Here is a 19254-nt window from a genome sequence, read left to right as displayed (position 1 = left end):
GAACACACACCGCTTTAAATAACGTTCTTTAATCAGTTTAATTGGTCATAAAACTAAACGTCAAAAACGCACAACAAGTAAAACTTCAATGCAGTAACAAATAAAATTTCTGTATAAAACAAACAATACCGTGCTCTTATTCCAAATTCTGTGTACTGTGTGACATATTTCGGCTTGAATGTAAATCTCAGGCTTCTCTCCCCAACGCGCTCGAAAAGGTACTTTTACAAAATAAAAATGGATGTCTTTCAACTTTGTACATTGTTCTTTAACGTTCTAAATAAAAATACTGTCGTATCATAAATTTTGATAATTTTCTCCCAAGTAAATTCACACATTAAACAGAACTGCCACTATGTATTTTACTCGGTGGAACAACTAGTCTAGCTGACTCAAGATAACTTTTAAAAAGATCTCGTACATTTTCGGGAACTCACTTCCACTTACAAAATTCTATTACCTAACTTAATATCATTTAAATTTTGCCATTCACTTGCAGTCGGTAACAACCCCAAAATATAACATTACCTCTTTGTTTGTTTGCGTACATGTATTATATATCTTTTAAATTTCTCTATAAAAAAAGTAAAAACAGTGCAATGTTTCGAAAACGTTGATTTCCTAATTAAGCAATATTGGTTGCGTGCTATTAGCTCTGTTGAAATCCAACCCGACCACTCGTTAATATTTTGTCGTTCCATTGAATGAAGTGCAATAAGTATTAGACCTTTTAGACGTTATTTAACACCTTTTTATTCCTGCTTAAGGTTCTCTCCCAAGCGTGTATCGATTACACGACAACTTATGGTATAAACGGAATGATGAAGATCAAATACTCGTGATTTCATTCTTGTTAATAGCACAGTAAAATTTTAGTGTAAAATGTACACCAACTTAGTCAACAGGTGCAAATAAAGGAACAATCAGTGATTTGGATAACAAACCTGTTTATGAAGCTATTACACTATTCAATCAACGGACTAAAGCCAAAAAGAATTCGAAAAACTTGATATAATTGCCCAGTGAGTAATGAAGAACCTCAAATCGATATAAAAAGTGTGAAAATGATAAGAAATGAAAGGAAAAATTTTTTGCAGTAATGGCAAAAGAACCCCTTAACCTTGATGTTCCTTGCTAATAATGAAAAATGACTTGAACACTGTGAGGAAACTCGCCGGTTCCTCCACAAACAACAAACACCCTGCCATCACCACTCACCGCCATATCCGTGATTCCAGGCAGTGTGCTGTAGTAAGACTCTAGTGAACCATTCGGCATATAACAACGAACCAGCTTGTACAAACCACTGTATGCCAGCACTCTGAACTCAGTCACGTCCAACGCAATCACCAGCGGATAAAAAGCGTGCTCGTTTGGATCTTTCTTCAGCATGCACTCACCAAACGCTCTCAGGTACTTACCCTGCTGGTCAAACACACTCACCATACAACGATTGTTCTTCTTGTCCACGTCCGACACGAAGAACTCATTGTTGTGCAAGACAGCTTTTGTGGGATGTAAGAGTTTTCCTGACAGACTAGTCCCAAAGCAAAGCAGTTCTTCGCCTCTCGTGTTGTAAACTTTAATACACGGTTCATGGCCGGGCATTACTGGTGTACACGTGACTAAGAGCTGCTCGGTATTTACGGTTGAAAGCCGCGTGAACCAATAAGAATTCGATGTTAATTTGACGAGACTGCGAGTGAATCGACCTGAACTATCAAACGCTTGAATCCGCGCAGGATTGCCAAACAGACATCCATCAGCAACAGCGATTAAATGTCGAGTTAAAAATGTCACACCAGTTGGCGATTCAAGATTGCCATCTTTTGATCCTCGCACGCCAATACGAGCCAGAAACTCTCCTTGCTTGCTATAAAGTAACACCGTGTGATTCCCTTGATCGCTGACCGCAATGTTACCTTCATCGTTCATAGCCAAGGCAAATGGCTGGAATTTTTGCCTCAACGGATGCGGAATATTTAACGAATGAAATCTTGTTCCAGGTTTGAGAACTTCAAGACTTTTTAAGTCCTCGGCGACAGGTGAATTGATTAGTGTGTTTGAAGTTGTTAATTGTCCCTTCAGGCACACTGCTCCAAACATGTTTCCAGTAACACATTGAAGCACTTCTTTGTTTCCCACAAACTCGAACAAAGCCTTCGGCTTTTCAGTTTCGGCAGAATGCAAATGGCTTAGTTTAGTACACGCTACATTTGCATCTCTGATTCTGTTCATCAAATGTTCTTTATCGTTCGCCACGTCCAAAGCGTCTCGCAGTTTTAACGAATTTTCAACATGAGTCAACAATGTTTCTGTTTGCAGCGCCAGAAAACACGCTGGAAGTTTCTTCTCTTCTTTCTCAACTAAAGCATCGACTTCAATGCACAAAGCTTCTTCTTGCTTGCGTAAAACCTCGACGAGATTTTCAAAGTCTTCGTGAATCTTTCGCTTGATTATTTCGCCCTGTCGTTCCACATCAATGCGAGCTTCGTCGTAGATTCTTCGCACGATCGCTAATTTTTGGCTACAATCCTTCACCGCTTGTCTTATCTCTTGAATAACTTTCTTAGCCGGCGAATCTCGAATTAAACGCGCCAAATAATCATTCGTAGGGAAACCTTCCACTCCTCGCTGGGAAATAGGACAAACAGTTCTACATATAGGACAGCGAAAGCTTATCGTATGATGATGCAGTAATTCTTTGAGACACTTCTTACAAATGTTGTGAAGACACGGTAAAACCTTTGGCTCCACGTATTCCTCTAAGCAGATGGGACAGTTAAACTCTTTGCTGAAAATATGATCTATGTTACTAACCGGAGAAGCCATGAGATCGTTTGAAACCGGCGGGTAAAGCAGCTTGTGTAATCGTTGTGCTCCGAGCTTTCTATTTGTTTATATTTTGACCACGCGGCGAATATGGACTAGACGATAACAAAAGAACTGATTTGCATAATAAATATGCGACCACACAGTAGAAATGCTGACTAAATTTGCTCTTCAGGACCGTGTAGTTTCGCACAAATTTTGTAGGACTAGCGATTTAAAGTATGTTGTCAGGCTTTGTTACGCGACTAGACAAATATTTTGATCCCTTTCACTAAGTAATATTTGTTTAAAACTGACATGAATTGGTTGCTGTTTCAACTCACTCAGACTTTCATGAAAAAAAGAGACCAAATTCTAAATTTTTGAGACCAGAATAAGTGGTGATCGTTATAGAACGCGGTTGTATTTGATTCTCCACAAGAGAAAGCAAAAAATCCCTAAGCCTGTTTTAATTATTTTCGCTTCAATAACGAAGGCATTTGGAACGGGCAGTGATTCTGAAATTTCTATGAAAGACCATAAAACAATAAAAAAGCGCTAATGAGACCTCTTTGCGGTTGCATGGGACCGCCCTTAATTTGTTTGTTGTTGTTTTTATTTAAATAATAGCCTATACAAAGCAAAAGCCAGGTCATTTCTGTGGGTCTTCTGGCTAAGAAAATAACGCAGCAAGTGGAAAGAACACGAAAAAAAATCGGGGTTAACATCTACCTGTTAACACCAAGCCTGTTAACAGGCTTATGTTCGAGGTTTTTCTCTGCTTTCATTGGTGAGTTTTACAGGTTTTAACACCAAAGATGAGCCAATAAACGTAAGTCACGAGCTGTTGGCGAGTGTCTTACAAACTAACCGTGATAGCCCAGTGTTCTGCATTCCAACTGTTCGGTAATCGACCTCAATCGAACTTAACCGAACGACTGGGTTCAATTGAGTTCGGCAACCGTACAAAATTGAACCAAACACTTTGTATGAGGGTTCGATAGGGTTCGATTGCGTTCGATTTTTGAACCCAATCGAACTTCATCGAACGTTCTAAACCATCACTCGAAGTAGACAAGAGTTTTAAGTCTTTCTTCGCAGGCAGTAACCTGCGATCCGGCATTCTTTTTTTCGGCAAACGGGAGAAGGGGAAAAAGAACTTATCCGCTGAGTTCGCTCGTAAAAAAAAGAAGGCCTGACTGTTGCATTTTGTTAAAAGACTTCATTTTTCAACTTAAAAGAAACCGATCATAGCTTGATCAGTTGACTTGAAGTCACAAATATTTGCCTTTAAAGAAAGATAGTTTAACGTAAAGCTCACTCAGTTATTAGAGACGGTTTTCGATTACAAAGGATCACGATCGCTGACGCTGACAAAAGATTTTCCCACAATAAAGAAGGTATTCTTGAAAACTTTACACATCAACATGACTAAGAGATATAAAACAACACAATATTCTTAGTTTAATTGTTAACTCCAGATACAGGCTCTGTTTATTTTACTACCATATTACTTCCTTAATTTCTAGAGATGCTTTCACAACACTAAAATCTAAACCTACATCACATCACAACCTGGCATTGATGATCTGTACAAACTCAGGTTTAAGAGATGCACCTCCAACAAGAAAACCATCCACATCACCTTCCTTAGCTAACTCTTGACAATTCTTGGCATTCACAGAACCTATTGCAATGAGAAACAAATCAATATTTTTCTGTTGAAATTTGCGACGCTTTTCCTTCGCGTATTTACACTACGCCCTATTCACAATAGGCTATTTTCGATATATTAAAATTCAGCTTGGCATTAAGGCCTAGAGGACACTAACAAAGGACATTGAATGACATGTTTATTCATTGCTGTTGTTTGTGTCTACCATTAGCCTCGCTGTCAAGCTGATTTTTAATATATCGAAATCCATCAAATTTTTTCGTTCGCACGCGATTGGTCTAAATGCGTCAGAGGACTGAACAGCCGCAGCTTAAACTGGGGAATATCTGAGCGGTATTCTCCAGTTTTCAAAACTGCGCGCATTTCGAAATATTTGAAGGATAATAAACACAATACTTAACTACAAAATAGCCCGAGATTGCCTCTCATATATGCTGGATTATATCGTAATGCAAACGAAAAGTTAACCGCGAACGACTTCTTTCCCAGCGTCCTCTCTCAAGAGGACCTTGGAAACGGGGTTGAACCGCGAAAAGGACTATTACCGTTACACTGAAGACGTACGTTGAAATATGTTTGAAGAATTTATAAATGTCTTCTATTTCTGAAACACAACGTACTAGTGAAAAGTAAGTCGCTTCGTGCTACTGAAACTGGAGATAAGCGCGGGCCTGATGGGCCACTTGGCTCACGTGCAAACCAATACCTAACTTATTTTAGTGGAGGAAGATGAACTAAAGTTAACAAGTTAATGCTTAGTGTTGCAGTATCCAAAAGTGGACATCGGGTCTTGGTTTGACTTGGGCAAGGCACTTTACTCTCACAGTGTCTCTCTCCAGACAGAGGTGTCTAAATGGGTACTGGCAATTTTAATGCTGGGGGTAACCCTGCGATAGACTAGCATCCTATCCAGTGGGGGAGTAGAAATACTACCAGTCACTTAATGCTATGGAAACCAGTATAAGCTCTGACTGTATGGACCACTTGGACTGGCCAACTTTACACTAACACATAAATATGAACTTTGTTTTACAGCCCACCTCCATAGATAATTCGAGTTGAACCAGCAACAGCCGCTGAGACGTTATCTTTGAGCCAGCCTCTCAGCTGATGATGGACCTCCTGGGCCTGAAATCAGAGGCTAAACCTTAAGAAACTATTGGAAACTAATTCGCTAAATTGGGAAGGTTATTAGGTTATTAGGTTATTAGGCTACAGTATATTAGGTGGTTCACATATGACATTCTCATGTGGGATAAATGTAACCCATGTCAAACCAGTATTTTCAAAGTCCAGACATCTATTGTAGATATTTACTGAGTCTTCATCGATCCTAACTTTACTTCATGTTATGTGATTCATCTTACCTGCTGTGGTGTGGCAGTAACCCCAGTGCCAATAGCCCAGACTGGTTCATAAGCAATCACAACTCTGTTCCAGTCTGAAACATTGTCTGCAATGAAACAACAAGATATGCAAGACTGGCCAGTCAATCAAAATGTTTTCACTGAAAAATTACAATAAATGTTTTTGGATCAAGGTAAGGGATAAACAACAGTCACCAGTTGAAACGGCGCTTCTATCAGCATTACCTCAAAAAGTTATTAAAAAACCCTAAAACATTCTGTTTTTGCTGGAAATCTAGATATAATGGTCTAGTTTTGTTAAAAATTAAGTAAGTGTGCTGAAGCTATAAAAGGAATGCCCAAGGTCACTTTTCACCTATGCGATTGAGGAGTGGGCTTGCGCCCGCTATAGTAAATATCTCTCCCAAATTGATAGGTTTTGCAAGCGGGCTCTACATTATGGTTATACCAGCAAATATACACCCATAACTGATGTAATAAGAATCAAACAAAGATAGGCTACTATGGGATAAGATAACTACTGATAGTACTCATCATCTTCATGAACTGCTTTCACCCCAGAGATCAAGGAGCCTCAGGAAAAGGGGACACCCTTACATCCTGCCACGTGTCAGAACTGAACGTCATAAACGCTGCTTTGTGAACAGATGCCTTTTCAATGTTATTTAATTGTTATTCATACATTCGTAAATAGTTTGTAATTAGTTTTTTAAAGCAGTTAGTTATATTAAATTGTAAGTTCAGACGTACGACTCTGGGCATGTTTCTTTTGGCACTTACAAATTATCAAAGAATTCTTAGGGTAACACCCAAAGTAGTCATATCAAACTGATAAACTGTGACAGATCAGACATTTCAAATTCTGTTGTGAGTCATGCCTTGGAAAAATTGCTAAAAACTACTTAAATTTGCTCTTCCCTCAACAATTTACTTAAGTTGTAGTATCCTTATCTGTCTTAGGAATATTTATATCTATCTGTACTTATGTTAATACTGTTGTCAAGATTTAGATTAGCATAAATAGAGTTCCTTATTTTTATTTTTTATTTTAGTCAAGCATTTTTGACATGAGCCTCAAGCTTGAGAGTTCACCTTCTTGGACTCTAAATACAGTCACTATCACCATTACTGTTACCATTAGAAGTGTTTAATTTTTTTTTGCAAACATTTGTGGGTGTCCTGACCAATAATGCAGAGAAAACGCTATGACAGCAATTTTGCTGGGATGGCCTAACATCCTACTCAGGGGGGAGTAGAAATACTGCTTCATGCTACAGAAACCAGAGATATTTGCCAGCCTGATGGGCCACCTGGCTCATATGCAGAATTTATCTTCCTCCAGTAGTATCTTCTTTCTTCCTTCTTCTGCTTAAGCATGAAATATGTACAATAATTATCTCAGTTTGGGCTACATTTGGGAATCTCACTAATACTCCATTCCACCTCTGGAAGTCCACATCTGAAATATACCTTATGTCTTAGGAATTTAAGTCCATGGAATCTCCCCTCCTCTTCAGAATACCAAGATGCCACCCATGGTGTGGGTATAGATATTTCCTGGAACCACCAAATGACAAGAAAATTGAAGGCTTTCGTGCAAAAAGGACGTATATAGCATTTTGGGCCGATTTTTAGTTTTTGCAGGATCGAGCTAATTTTTGGCCGACTGACTTGGTTTGACATGAAAAGCATCGTTGCGTAATTGGTTTTGTTTTCAAGAAATAACGTATGCAAAAAAACTCAGTCTTCCGAGCGGCATCTTTTGGAGCGAATCCTTCGCAGGTGGATTTCGACACGACGCGAACTTAAATGGCTACTTTTAGCAGCTTCGACAGCACGTTTTTTTTTTTTTAATAGATGTTTTTATTTTTGAAAGAAGTAGAGAAATAGACCGGAAAAAAAATCGACTGACCTCGTATCGAACCGGTGTCACGACAAAACAAACTCGAATCCAGCCCGTAATTATAGCGTAATTATATGAATAATAAAACTAGCAGCAAAATGCCACGCTTCGGTGACTTCATCATTGAGCAAAACAAAAAGTTTCTTTTGTTTTTCGTTCAACAAAAGATCTCCAAAAGATACCCTTGGAAAACTGAGTTTTTTAAGAGCAAATGTACACAAAAGTCAAAAATAGTTCGGTAAGGCTTGAAAAATCGAATTTGCGCTACTGTTGCATATAAGTAGGCCTTAGTAAAAGTAACAACGCCACGTAGTTTTTTTCTTCAAATATCTTGGTATTTCCAAGAAAAAGGACATTATCGATTTCACGTCCAGACATCAATCTCACGAGTGCTAATTGGGCTGAAAATCGACCATTTTCATTCGATTCGCATTTCGCAACTATTGAGCGCAGAAAAGTTGTAATACAACCAACTTAATGCAGAACTATTCCTTGTCCAAAAAAGCCCAGCAGTCAAATGCGTGACCAAAAGTGTTACCATTGTTTTTGTCATTAAATCACTTCAATTTGAAATATCACAGGAATATCAGCACAACTTAAGCATAAAACAATCTAAATATGTTTACTTTAGCTGGGTTATCATGTCTTGACTCTCAAACAACATTCCCATCCTGCCATTTTAACGGTGTGCCATTAGCTTTGCATAACCTATACGCATTCGTCTGGTGAATTTGAATCCCCCAAATCGCTCAATATTACCAAGTTCCTATGTAAATGTTCCTACCTTTTCCGTTTTGTTGTTCGGTACAATCATTCAACCTGCTTTCAAGCAGAAATCCCCAGTAATTAGCAATAACAAATAATCCGCCATCTTCGACCGCTCTGCGTCTCTTATTTGCATATTGTCCAGCAAAAGTCTTTGCACAGAGGGTAGGGGTAGAGTGGGGATTTTTTCCGAAAGAAAAAGCGTTAGAATTTTTCCAATATCTCGATATTAGTTCTAATTTAGGGCCTCCTTTCTTAGGTAAAGCGATAAAATGCTACACACTAACAAGGTCTTTGTGGTTTGAAATTCAAACAAAGAAAAGTAACTCTGTTTAACGCTCTGAAATCCCGACCCTCACCCCCATGTAAAATATGTTGTTACACACCGGTCTCGGATAAACATCTTCAGTCAAAATGGAGGCCTTTCAACCGTCTTTAAAATGGAAACCCGAACGTCACACGTGGTATAACGCTTTAGCAGTTACTACCGGCTTAATCAAACGACACAAAGAACACAGATAGAATGATACATCCAATAATACTTGCATGGGACTTGAGGCAGTAATTGTTTTTCTTCAAAGTCGGATATGAGTACTGACAAGAACGCCGCTGAAAAATATATGCAGGGAAAGAATCAGTTTGCAAGATTCAGGATACTACAAACCGAAGTAGGTGAACACGTTATTTTTATGTGTATGTCATTTATACTGCTTGGTGATGCTGACGTTTCGCACTGAAGTGTTAAATGCCGATATGCTGATGATACTTTTGGTCACGCACTCGGTAGCTGCTGGCGTGATTTTGTGTCTTTTGTGAATGATTTTGAATAATTTTTTGACGAGTGCCTAATCACTTGCCCAAACTAAACTTTACATATATTGAAAGACCTATCCTAGTATAGTTAGAATCTAAAGTCTTGTGGAATTACGAGACATGGCACATGGTCAAAATGACAATTCTTTTCACTGACTGACTAACTCAATTTTGGAGAACACTCTGGTTTTGTTTACCGCTAAATAATTAGATTAATCCAATATTCTTGAAATTGTCCTTTTTTAGACAAGGAATAGTTCTGCATTAAGTTGTTTGTATCACAACTTTTCCGCGCTCAATGGTTGCGAAATGCGAATCGAATGAAAATGGTCGATTTTCAGCCGATTTTCAGCCCAGTTGGAACTCGCTAAATTGCATGAAATTGAGTCTGAAGGTTAAATCAAAAATGTTGTTTTTCTCGGAAAGACAAAGATATTTCAAAGAAAAAACTACAGCCTGTTTGCATTCTTGCTAGGGGCTAGCTATATGCAAAAGACGAGTGAATTTGAATTTTCCATCCTTGCCGAAGAAATTTGATTTTGTTTGATTTTTGTGGGAATTTGCTCATAATTCTTATTCTTATTTCTATTCTTATTCTTATTTATTTATTTTATTATTTATTTATTTTTAATATTTTTTGAGTGGAAGTAACAAACTTGACTATTTAGTAGTGAAATCAACCTATGGTGACTGTTGCTAGTTCGCTAAACAAACCAAAACCAAAGCCCTGACACTGCTGAATAACACTGGACTAATCTCTAATCCTTATGTGAAATGAGCATCTCTGCGGTCATGCGTTCTGATGAAATCAACATTTCACTGTTTTGTAAGTGAAATCAACATCCTTGTCGTCACGCGTTAACGTGAAATCAACATTTTAACCTATTTAAGACCTGAAATCAACATTTTTGAGCTTATACGTTGCGTGAAATTAACATTTTGCTGTTTTGTAAGTGAAATCAACATCCTTGCCGTCATGCGTTCATGTGAAATCAACATTTTAACCTAATTAGACCCGAAATCAACATGTTTGAGTGAATGGGCTGCGTGAAATTAACATTTTGCTCGTTTCTAAGTAAAATCAACCTGAAATCAACATTTTTCAGCTTATGCGTTTCGTGTAATTAACTTTTTGCTATTTTCTAAGTGAAATCAAAGTCTTTGCGGTCGCGAGTTAACGTGAAATCAACATTTTAACTGTTTTTGACCTAAAATCAATATTTTTTAAGGTTACGCATCGGGAGCAATCCAAATTTTACTTTATTTTAAGTGAAATGAACATCCTTGCGGTCGCGCGCTGATGTGACAACAAATAAAAGTTTTTTGCATACATAATATCTCAAAAACGATGCAAACTTCAGCAAAAACATATACAGAACATTGTTTAACACACCTAAAAAAAAAAGGCATGCGAAATTTGGAGCATTTTTGACAAATTTCACTTCTGAGCAAAATACCTAACGGCCTTTTTCCACCGAGCCCTTCACACAAACGAAGCCGGGCTTTGTTATAATAAACCGAGCTGATCCTTTGTTATAATAAAACGGGGCGATACTTTGACTTATAACAAAGGTTCGCCTCGGTTTATTATAACAAAGGCCCTGGCTTTGTTTATCTGAAGGGCTCGGCTGAAAAAAAGCCTTAGGTATTTTGCTCAAAAGTGAACGTTGTCGAAAACGCTCCAAATTGTGCATGCAGTTTTGTTTAGGTATGTTTAGCAATGTCCCGTAGTTTTTCCTCTAAAGTTTGCTTCGTTTTCGAGATATTTTTGCGTATGCAAAAAAACACCCGCTTTTTCCTAGCGGCGTCTTTATATTATTATTGAAGTCAATTTTGAGTTTGGCAAATATTTGATTGCTTGTCATGACATTTTGATAAAACTTTTCCAGTAATAATGTTAATTACTGGATCAGCAAGACAAAACCATAAAGCACAGAGTGACATACTGTACCAGCAATAGCCTTGAGTTGTCTTGAAACAACTTCTTTAGTTTTTCCAGCCTCTCTCTCTGATAGAAGTTCTCCAATGCAAGCTATCACTTTCAATCCTCCTGATAAAGCATGGGCAACCTTCTCACCAATCAGCTAATGAAAATATGATGTATATATTAGATAACACAGCTGTATACCAATACAAAGAACAGCCAGAAGTATGAAATCAAAGTACCAGCAAGTCACACTAAATTATAGCTGTTCATATGCATTTAATAAGTGAGGCGTGATTGAGCAGTCTGGGTTTGAGCCCTAGCCATGGACATTGTTGCAAGACACCTAACTCTCACAGTGTCTCTCTCCACCCAGGTGTATAAATGGGTACCAGCATATTTAATGCTGGGGGTAACCCTGTGATGGACTGACATCCCATCCAGGGAGGGGGGGAGTAAAAATACTCCTAGTTGCTTCACGCTATAGAAACCGGGATAAGTGGCAGCCTGATGGGCCACTTGGCTTGTATGCAGACTATTACTTACAATGAGTGTTTTTGTTTGTTCTGCGCATGTCAGTTTTGTAATGTTACATCCTGTTCACGTTGTGCACAACACGTGATTAGTTAGGCCTCAATTTGGTACGCTTATGAGATAAGTAAAAAGAATTTGCTTAAGGCTCTATTCATTATCAAAATGCCTGAAACTTGTATTTCATACAGTTTTGTTACTTTAAACACCAGCAGTACAAATGGAAGATCATGTTAACATTCATAAATGGCAGCTCATGCACTAAATTTTCATCATATAATTTCCAAGCTGAGGGCAATTGATATAATCAATAATAACAATCATGGATACCAATCAATCAATGATGATCAACATTAATCAATTTTAATTAGTATTATCAACTACTAATCAATGAAAAATCACACAAATCTACTCCATCAATAAACCATTGATTGCCAAATTAATCACTTAATTAGTATTGATTATTAATGATTAACATAAATTTTCATCAACCATTGTTTTATTGTTCAATTGCCAGGACCTCCCAAATGTTCATATATAGGCACCTGGCTTAAACATTTAAGTTCTGGCTATCACAGGTTTAAAATCTCTTACCTCATCACTCTCTTTAAAAATATTCCTTCTCTCAGAATGTCCCAAGATCACCCAATTACAGCCAATGTCTTTGATCATGGCAGGACTAAAAATAAGATTTCACAAAATAAGCCATCAAGTAGCCTATGAACGTAGACAGTTTTCCACTTGTCTACTAACTGAAAGTGGCAGGCAAAACTTCATCTATGTTTGTAAGCTAGCTAGGTACACACATACGCAGTGATGTCAGTTGTACAATTTAAATACAATATTTCCTCAGTTACATCAATTTCCTCAATTATATCACGGATTCACCCTTGATATAACACCCCATTCACCACTAAGAAGCTAGAGTTGTTTTCAGCTTCACCTCAAGCAACTCTACTTATAGCTCTTTCGTGTGCCCCAAACTTTCTGTGTGCACTATAACTCGATGAGGTGTGCTATATCATGACACAGTTGCTGATTATTAGCATTCCCATTATCAACTAGTGAGACAATCTCAGATAGTGCAGAGTGTAATTAATGGCTCTGATAAAGTAGTCACATAGGTCCTCACCCATGCCATTCTCTCCCTTGGTAGTCTACTAATATGAATGAAATATGAGCGGACAAAAACTTGATAAGACATAATCTTAGCGGTGTGTATGTTTTATGTTTGTGTTTTCTTTCAAGGCCCAAAAATAACTTACAATTTCCGTTTGTCAAGACGGTTTTGAAAGTCATTGCAGCAAATGTGACAATTGTACTTTTCACGCCAACATTTGTAACTTGATACTTCTGTTTTCCTCGCCAATGTGTGTCACAAGATACCTTCGTTTCCACGAAAATATAAGAAAGACGTGTATTTTTTTTACTCACTGATGGAGATAATAATTGGAAAATAAAAGTTAAATACCGGTATCTGCTGAAAAGTCGAAGAGGAACAATTTTGATTTATTCAAAATGCAAATTTTCATTTCACGGATAAAGAGGAACTAATCTAATTATCAAATAGTCACGTCGAGTCAAGGAAGAGTGCGTTCTTATTCTGTTGCCAGCTGAGTTGGTGTAAGCAATAAAACCACATCAAAGTAATACACAATGCTATCCAGTAATAGAAAGTTTCGGCTGAATATGAACTTTTGGCTTTCTTTCATAGAAGAGGAAACAACCAAGCTGCTAAGGAGAAGCAATATGTTCCCATTCTCTATTTCAACCCCGGCAAAAAAAAAAAGCAGACGACATTTATGAAAACTACAGACGAAAGAGATGACATTTCTTGAATTGAGCTAGGGAAGATTCCAGAAGATACGCAGTCACAGTAGTGTTCTTTGCACTAAAAAAGGAGAACTGACGTTACCTGAAATATAACTGCTATCCTCAGCCAAAACGAGAGTGTGATATCCCTCATTTACAAAAAATAAAAAAAGCGTGCATCTGAACTCGAGAGCAGAGTTTATCACGCTAGCAATGCTGGAACCCATGCGTCTTACATGTTATGTTCTACCACAAGGGAAAGCACTCAACATTCGTGGGTAGTCCCGTATGAACTGTATCTTTCACCTAACATATAGTTGACTTTGACGTTAACTAATCTGTGCATGTGTTTGGAGCAAATTGCTTTTGTTCCTAAGAGAATGGCACCACAAGGATAGCATGAGATTTGCAAAACCACATATATATTTTTGTCATGTTATTAAAAAAAGCAACGTAAATATGACAGGTTTTGCGTAATGCACTCGGGTACCTACCCCACCCAACTCCCCTTCCCGCAAGGCTAATTGATTAATTGAAATTAATTAATTAAACAAATATTGAAGTTTACACCTTATGGCATTAGTGACTTAGCGAACATCAGCCCCCCAAACCATCCCAATAGTACACTCTGCACTAAAAATGAGAGTATACATGTGTGTGCTGGGCTGTTGTACTTGTATTATAATTTATGTTGTACCTAATTTCTCCTGTGAAAGCTCCACTGGCCACCTTGTAACAATTCTGAGCCGACACATCAATGTCTGACTTGACTGATGAACAGACGTAATCCAGATAGATGGATGGAGGAGCAACTACAACTTCTATGTCACAACAAAACACAAGTTGATAATTATCCTGCCTGATCTGTTCAAACTAAAACATTTCCAAGGTATGTGTCAATCATTCAACAATACATGTCTAAAAAATGTTTACTCTATAACTCATCGTTGTTCATTATTCAGTAGGCTCATTTTCTTGACTTGCCTACTGAATAATGAACAACGATGAGATAGTTGTTGAATGATTAACGCATATCTGATGTGTAGCTAGAATTTCATAATCACACACAGGAGTGGAACACGAATACTGTTGTCATAGGAATCTCGCAGTTTTAGAGCTTTTCTAAGGAATAGAGCTTACTGTCAAAGAAGGAAATCAAGGCAATAAAATTCTTGCAGTCTCCACTGAGATTCTAAGGCTGACATCACCTGGTGGTTCTACCATTTAGGGTTGAGGGCACCACCATCCTTCCTACCTTCCCCAAGCACTTAAACTGGCAATCAGGGTTGTAGCTAAGAAAATGCTATGCCAGCTCATTAACAAGCCAAGCCAACTTTTCTGGCTTTGATAGCTTCAAACTTTGCCCAAGGCTTTTTACACTTGACAGGTGAAATGTCAGTCCCATTCAAGTTCCCTTTTGGCCAAAGAAATAAGCCTGCAGTGGGCCCTTACCAACATCCCTGCAGGCAATGATTATATGTTATATTACTAGAGAACAGCAGGAATTCTTCACCTATAAGGCAGCGAGATCAAAGTGGTGGATCAAAGAGAGTTCTACAGAGTATAATTATTTTAAACTTTATTCTCCCTTGAGTAAGCCCCTTGTACCTATTGTGGATAATATCAATGCACTATCAACAATCAAATGATGAGAGAAATTGAAAATCACTCCCAAAAAAATTCGAAACTAGCAGCAAAACACATCTCCACTAGTTTGGGGGACATTCAATGGTTTGACCTGAATGGACTAAAACAGATGTAATGGGGGAGGGTAAGGGGTGTGTCATCAGAGCCAAGCTGGTACACCAATCTCAAATGCACAGAAAATAATTTCAGCAATTAAAGCATCACATCGTGTTTCTTATTGCTTTAAAAAATCAAGATGCAATATCAACGCATTTATAAATGACACACAATTTTTGAACCCAGTGGGTGGCTAATTGGAATACATTTATCTTGACCCTGGGAAATCTGACACTTTCACTCAACTGATCTAAAGCTTACGTACTGAACTGAATTTTTCTCCTGATTTCAAATTGGGAAAATATGACACCTTCTGTCAATTTTTTCACTGTTGAGAGGCCACTATGTAAGCAAAGTAAAAGCTTAGCCAAAATATAAGCTTGTTTATAAGCTTGACTAAACAGGCATGCAAGCGGATATGTTAGGGTTATGTTCACAAACAAACCTGTAGACGGACTCAGACTACTTTCAGCCAGATTCTTTAAAATCTCATCTATTTTTCCTTTACTCCCGTTCATCTTCCAGTTACCACCCACAAAAAATTTCCTCTCCATTGTGAAATGCTGAAGAAAAGTGCAAATTGCTCACAGAAGAAGGACAACTCAACAGTATCCTCGACAATCGGACGTAGAATTGACTAAAGTCCAGTCTGCTCAACTGGTCAGCTGGTCAAGATAGATCTGAGCACGGGCTCAGATTGTACACCAGCGGTAAACTAGGTAAACTCTGCAGGCTGCGGCGCTGGTTGCAGAGGTCGACTGCAGACTTTTTGATCCCAATATTGAGAGCTAGCTAGCCGTAGAACAGGTTAATCTCGACGTTATTCAGGCTTACCTTGGTAAATTTCTGGATTCCTGTCAGCCTTTAATAATAGAGCTCCAGTTTTAATAGCTTACAGCCCGCAAACACGCAATCTACCTTTTGTAATGGCCGCTTTACGATAAGTCCAATACAGTGACAAGAAAACATTTTAAAAAAATTCCTTGCCATAAGTTGACAAGACTGGATTGGACCGGATTCAGAAATCTCTGATAGAAAAGAATCTACTATCCATCATATATCAAACTTGTTAGGGCATAACGCGGAATTTTATACTGCCAATAAGAGATGTCTTGTGGAGCTTATGCATATCATCAAGAGCTTTGTGGAGTGCCACCCTCCCGGGGAGGGATAATTTTACAAGATATGTGCAGATCCAACAAGAAAGTTCATGTTTTGAAACTGACACGTGACTTTTGTTTCTTGACAGTCCTTGCAGCCAATCAGCTCCTTTTGCGAACTTCTAGTGCACGCGCTATTATGTCAGAAACGGACGAAATGCTAAATGTAAGATTTTCGAAGGGAAATCAGTCAAGTGTCTTAAAGCGCGGAATTTCTGTTTTATCGTTTTTCGTCGTTACCTTTATTGGTCTTTATTTGGAAAATTGGTTGTGCATTTAGCCACAATTGTGTTCGTGTTCAAAGGATCTTTAGAAGAAAACAGGTGAGTGTTACTGTAATGCAAAATAAAGAGTTTATTTCGCAGTCCATAAAAAAGTTGAGCGATAATTTGTTTGTTTGTATTTGTTTTATTTTTACCCCAAAAAAGTATTTTGCTGTTACCTGTATCGAAGTATCAATCACTGAAGATTTTCTCATGATTTATCAGGTTTCTAGGAGCCAAAAATACGTCATCTCAACGTCTGCAGAAGTTGAATATATCTCAACACTAACAACACGTGACCACAGTCAGTCAACGTACAGCGAACGGCCTGCCAGGCCCTACAACAACATGTACACAGCAGAGTGGTACACCCCGGATGTGGCCCCCAGTACTTTGCTTTGGCTGGTCGGACCTAAAGACTGTTTGGAAGACAGCATACCTGAACAAGGTATGTTTAATTTCAGTTCTGGGTTGTCGTAAAACCAAGGCTTAAGATTGGTCATTAATTTAATGATGAGCAGAAATAGAATTTTAACTGAGAAAATAATTAAGCTTGTCTAGGTTTGCTTATTTGTGTTACAATTAATTGATTCATAAACGAATTAATTTTACTGAGTCGAGGACAAGAAACGCGCTATGTTTGTACGTTTTTTTTCTGTTTGGGTTTAGTTGCTATGGAAACTGTTATTCCGCGCGCGCTTCTCGCATTCCATTCGTCATTCGTTAGTGACGGTTAAAATTTGTTCTTACAATGCTGTTTGATAACCTTTGTTTGCAACTCAAGAAAATCTCATACATCTATGGCTTATCTTGCAAAATATTATTTTTGTTTTCTTTCCAGCATCGAACACTGGCATCCAGAAGAAATGCAAATAAGAAAGTATGCAAGGACAATGACTTAATATTACCAGCTTGTTTGGAATATCAAGGTACGAATCACTCTAACAACAAAAAAATAGCAATTCTTGCTCACGTTTCAAATGAGATAATTTCTCGATTACTAATCCTGCAAACTGATTGGTCCTTAGCGCCGTCTGGATTTGGCCTGTCTCTGATCACAGTCACAGTCACACGCGCGCCATGTGTGTACACAGGTCACCCAAGCGTGATATAAGAGTTTGCATGGAGAACTGTGGCTAAAATATAAGAGTTTGTATGGAGATCAGGAGTTGACATTAAATTCGTTCAATGTATGGGTAATTTACCGAATAAAGACTCTTGAAGATTCAATGTGTCATGTTTTCTCATCACCGTAGGACAATTTTTTTTAAAATTCGCCCAAATCTCGTTTAAACTCTCCAGGATGAGAAAACATGACACAGTGAATGTGCAAGAGTCTTTATTCGGTAGATTACCCATACATTGAACGAATTTAATGTCAACTCCTGATCTCCATACAAACTCTTATATTACGCTTGGGTGACCTTTGGTGTGCATGGAAAAGGCCAACAATTATAAAAGTGATTTGGGAGAGAGCAAGAAATAAACAAGTTATTTGCCGGTTTAGGGTCGGTCCGTATAGCGAAAAACTGTGACCTCGGATTTGAAAATTCTGTACTCGGCCTGCGGCCTTGGGAAGTATTTTCAAGACCTTGGTCGCAGTTTTTCACTACACGGACCTCCTAGCCGGCAAATAACATATATGTATTCATAGCATGAGTCTCTTTTTTTCTCAGACCTACTAACAATATGTATACCATATAATTTCTTGTAATGTGATTTACATTACAACAGGAACAGTGTTTTCTTTAATTTTCCTTCTTCTCTTGCGGCTCGATCTCATCAATAATAACCACGGCTAAAAATAACGCTTATAGGTTGATATTATAACAAATTATCAAAGAGTGTCATAAAATTCTTTGAAGAAACAGACGTTTTCGGGTGTATAATCCTTCTTCAGTGTTCAGAAAACCGTTACACTAATAAATTGTCGTCAGACATGGAACTGAATTGAAGCGCGTGGGTATGTAAATAGTAGCGCGCACAAGATGCATGTCACAATTCAAAGGAAGCTGAAATTTTTATTAAGACCATTGGGCTGAACGATTCCCAGCCGAAAAATCATCTTCATTTCAGGCTGCTTCCGTTGGATGTTGGTTCCACTGCATAGAGCCACACCACGCACCTGGACATGAGAAATACTATGGCCCGTGGAGTTGAAGTGTTGGGCCACAGGAAACCCTGGAGTGCTGTTGCGTATACTTCGCAAATGTTTGCTGAAACGACTCCTGAGGTTTCGTCCAGTTTTTCACCAATGTAAAGAAGAGGTTATTGGCGGCAGGATATGCAATAAATAAGATTCTCGGATTGGCAGGTGAAATGTTCACTGATGGAAAAGAAACACTTACGGCCTTGTACCTCTGCAACGCTACTGATGTGACTGCAGGTGTTGCATCGGGGACGCTGACACGCGAGGGAGCCAGGCTGTTTGGTAAAAGAATGATGGGTGGGGTAAACCAGTATGTTCCTTAAGTTGATCTCGCGTTT

The 19254-nt window shown here is 38.3% G+C and overlaps 2 protein-coding genes across 2 annotated transcripts; both read right to left on the bottom strand.

Moving 5' to 3' along the window:
* Window positions 1-13: 13 nt before the first annotated feature.
* Window positions 14-4168, bottom strand: LOC145482679 (uncharacterized). The gene has a single exon (XM_081461319.1). The coding sequence runs from the start codon at window positions 2830-2832 to the stop codon at window positions 1135-1137; it is 1698 nt and encodes a 565-aa protein (XP_081317445.1). The 5' UTR covers window positions 2833-4168; the 3' UTR covers window positions 14-1134.
* Window positions 4169-4252: 84 nt separating this feature from the next.
* LOC145482726 (triosephosphate isomerase-like) lies at window positions 4253-15987 on the bottom strand. The gene is made up of 7 exons (XM_081461368.1): window positions 15790-15987; window positions 14299-14422; window positions 12384-12468; window positions 11286-11418; window positions 5854-5939; window positions 5527-5614; window positions 4253-4498 (listed from the first exon to the last, which is right to left on the bottom strand). Exons 1-7 carry the CDS (start codon window positions 15896-15898, stop codon window positions 4380-4382), a joined length of 744 nt encoding a protein of 247 aa, XP_081317494.1. The 5' UTR covers window positions 15899-15987; the 3' UTR covers window positions 4253-4379.
* Window positions 15988-19254: the final 3267 nt, after the last annotated feature.

This window comes from Orbicella franksi, chromosome 3 (assembly GCF_964199315.1).
Source record: "Orbicella franksi chromosome 3, jaOrbFran1.1, whole genome shotgun sequence".
Taxonomy (NCBI): Eukaryota; Metazoa; Cnidaria; class Anthozoa; order Scleractinia; family Merulinidae; genus Orbicella; species Orbicella franksi.
This window is presented reverse-complemented; position numbering and strand designations above follow the sequence as displayed.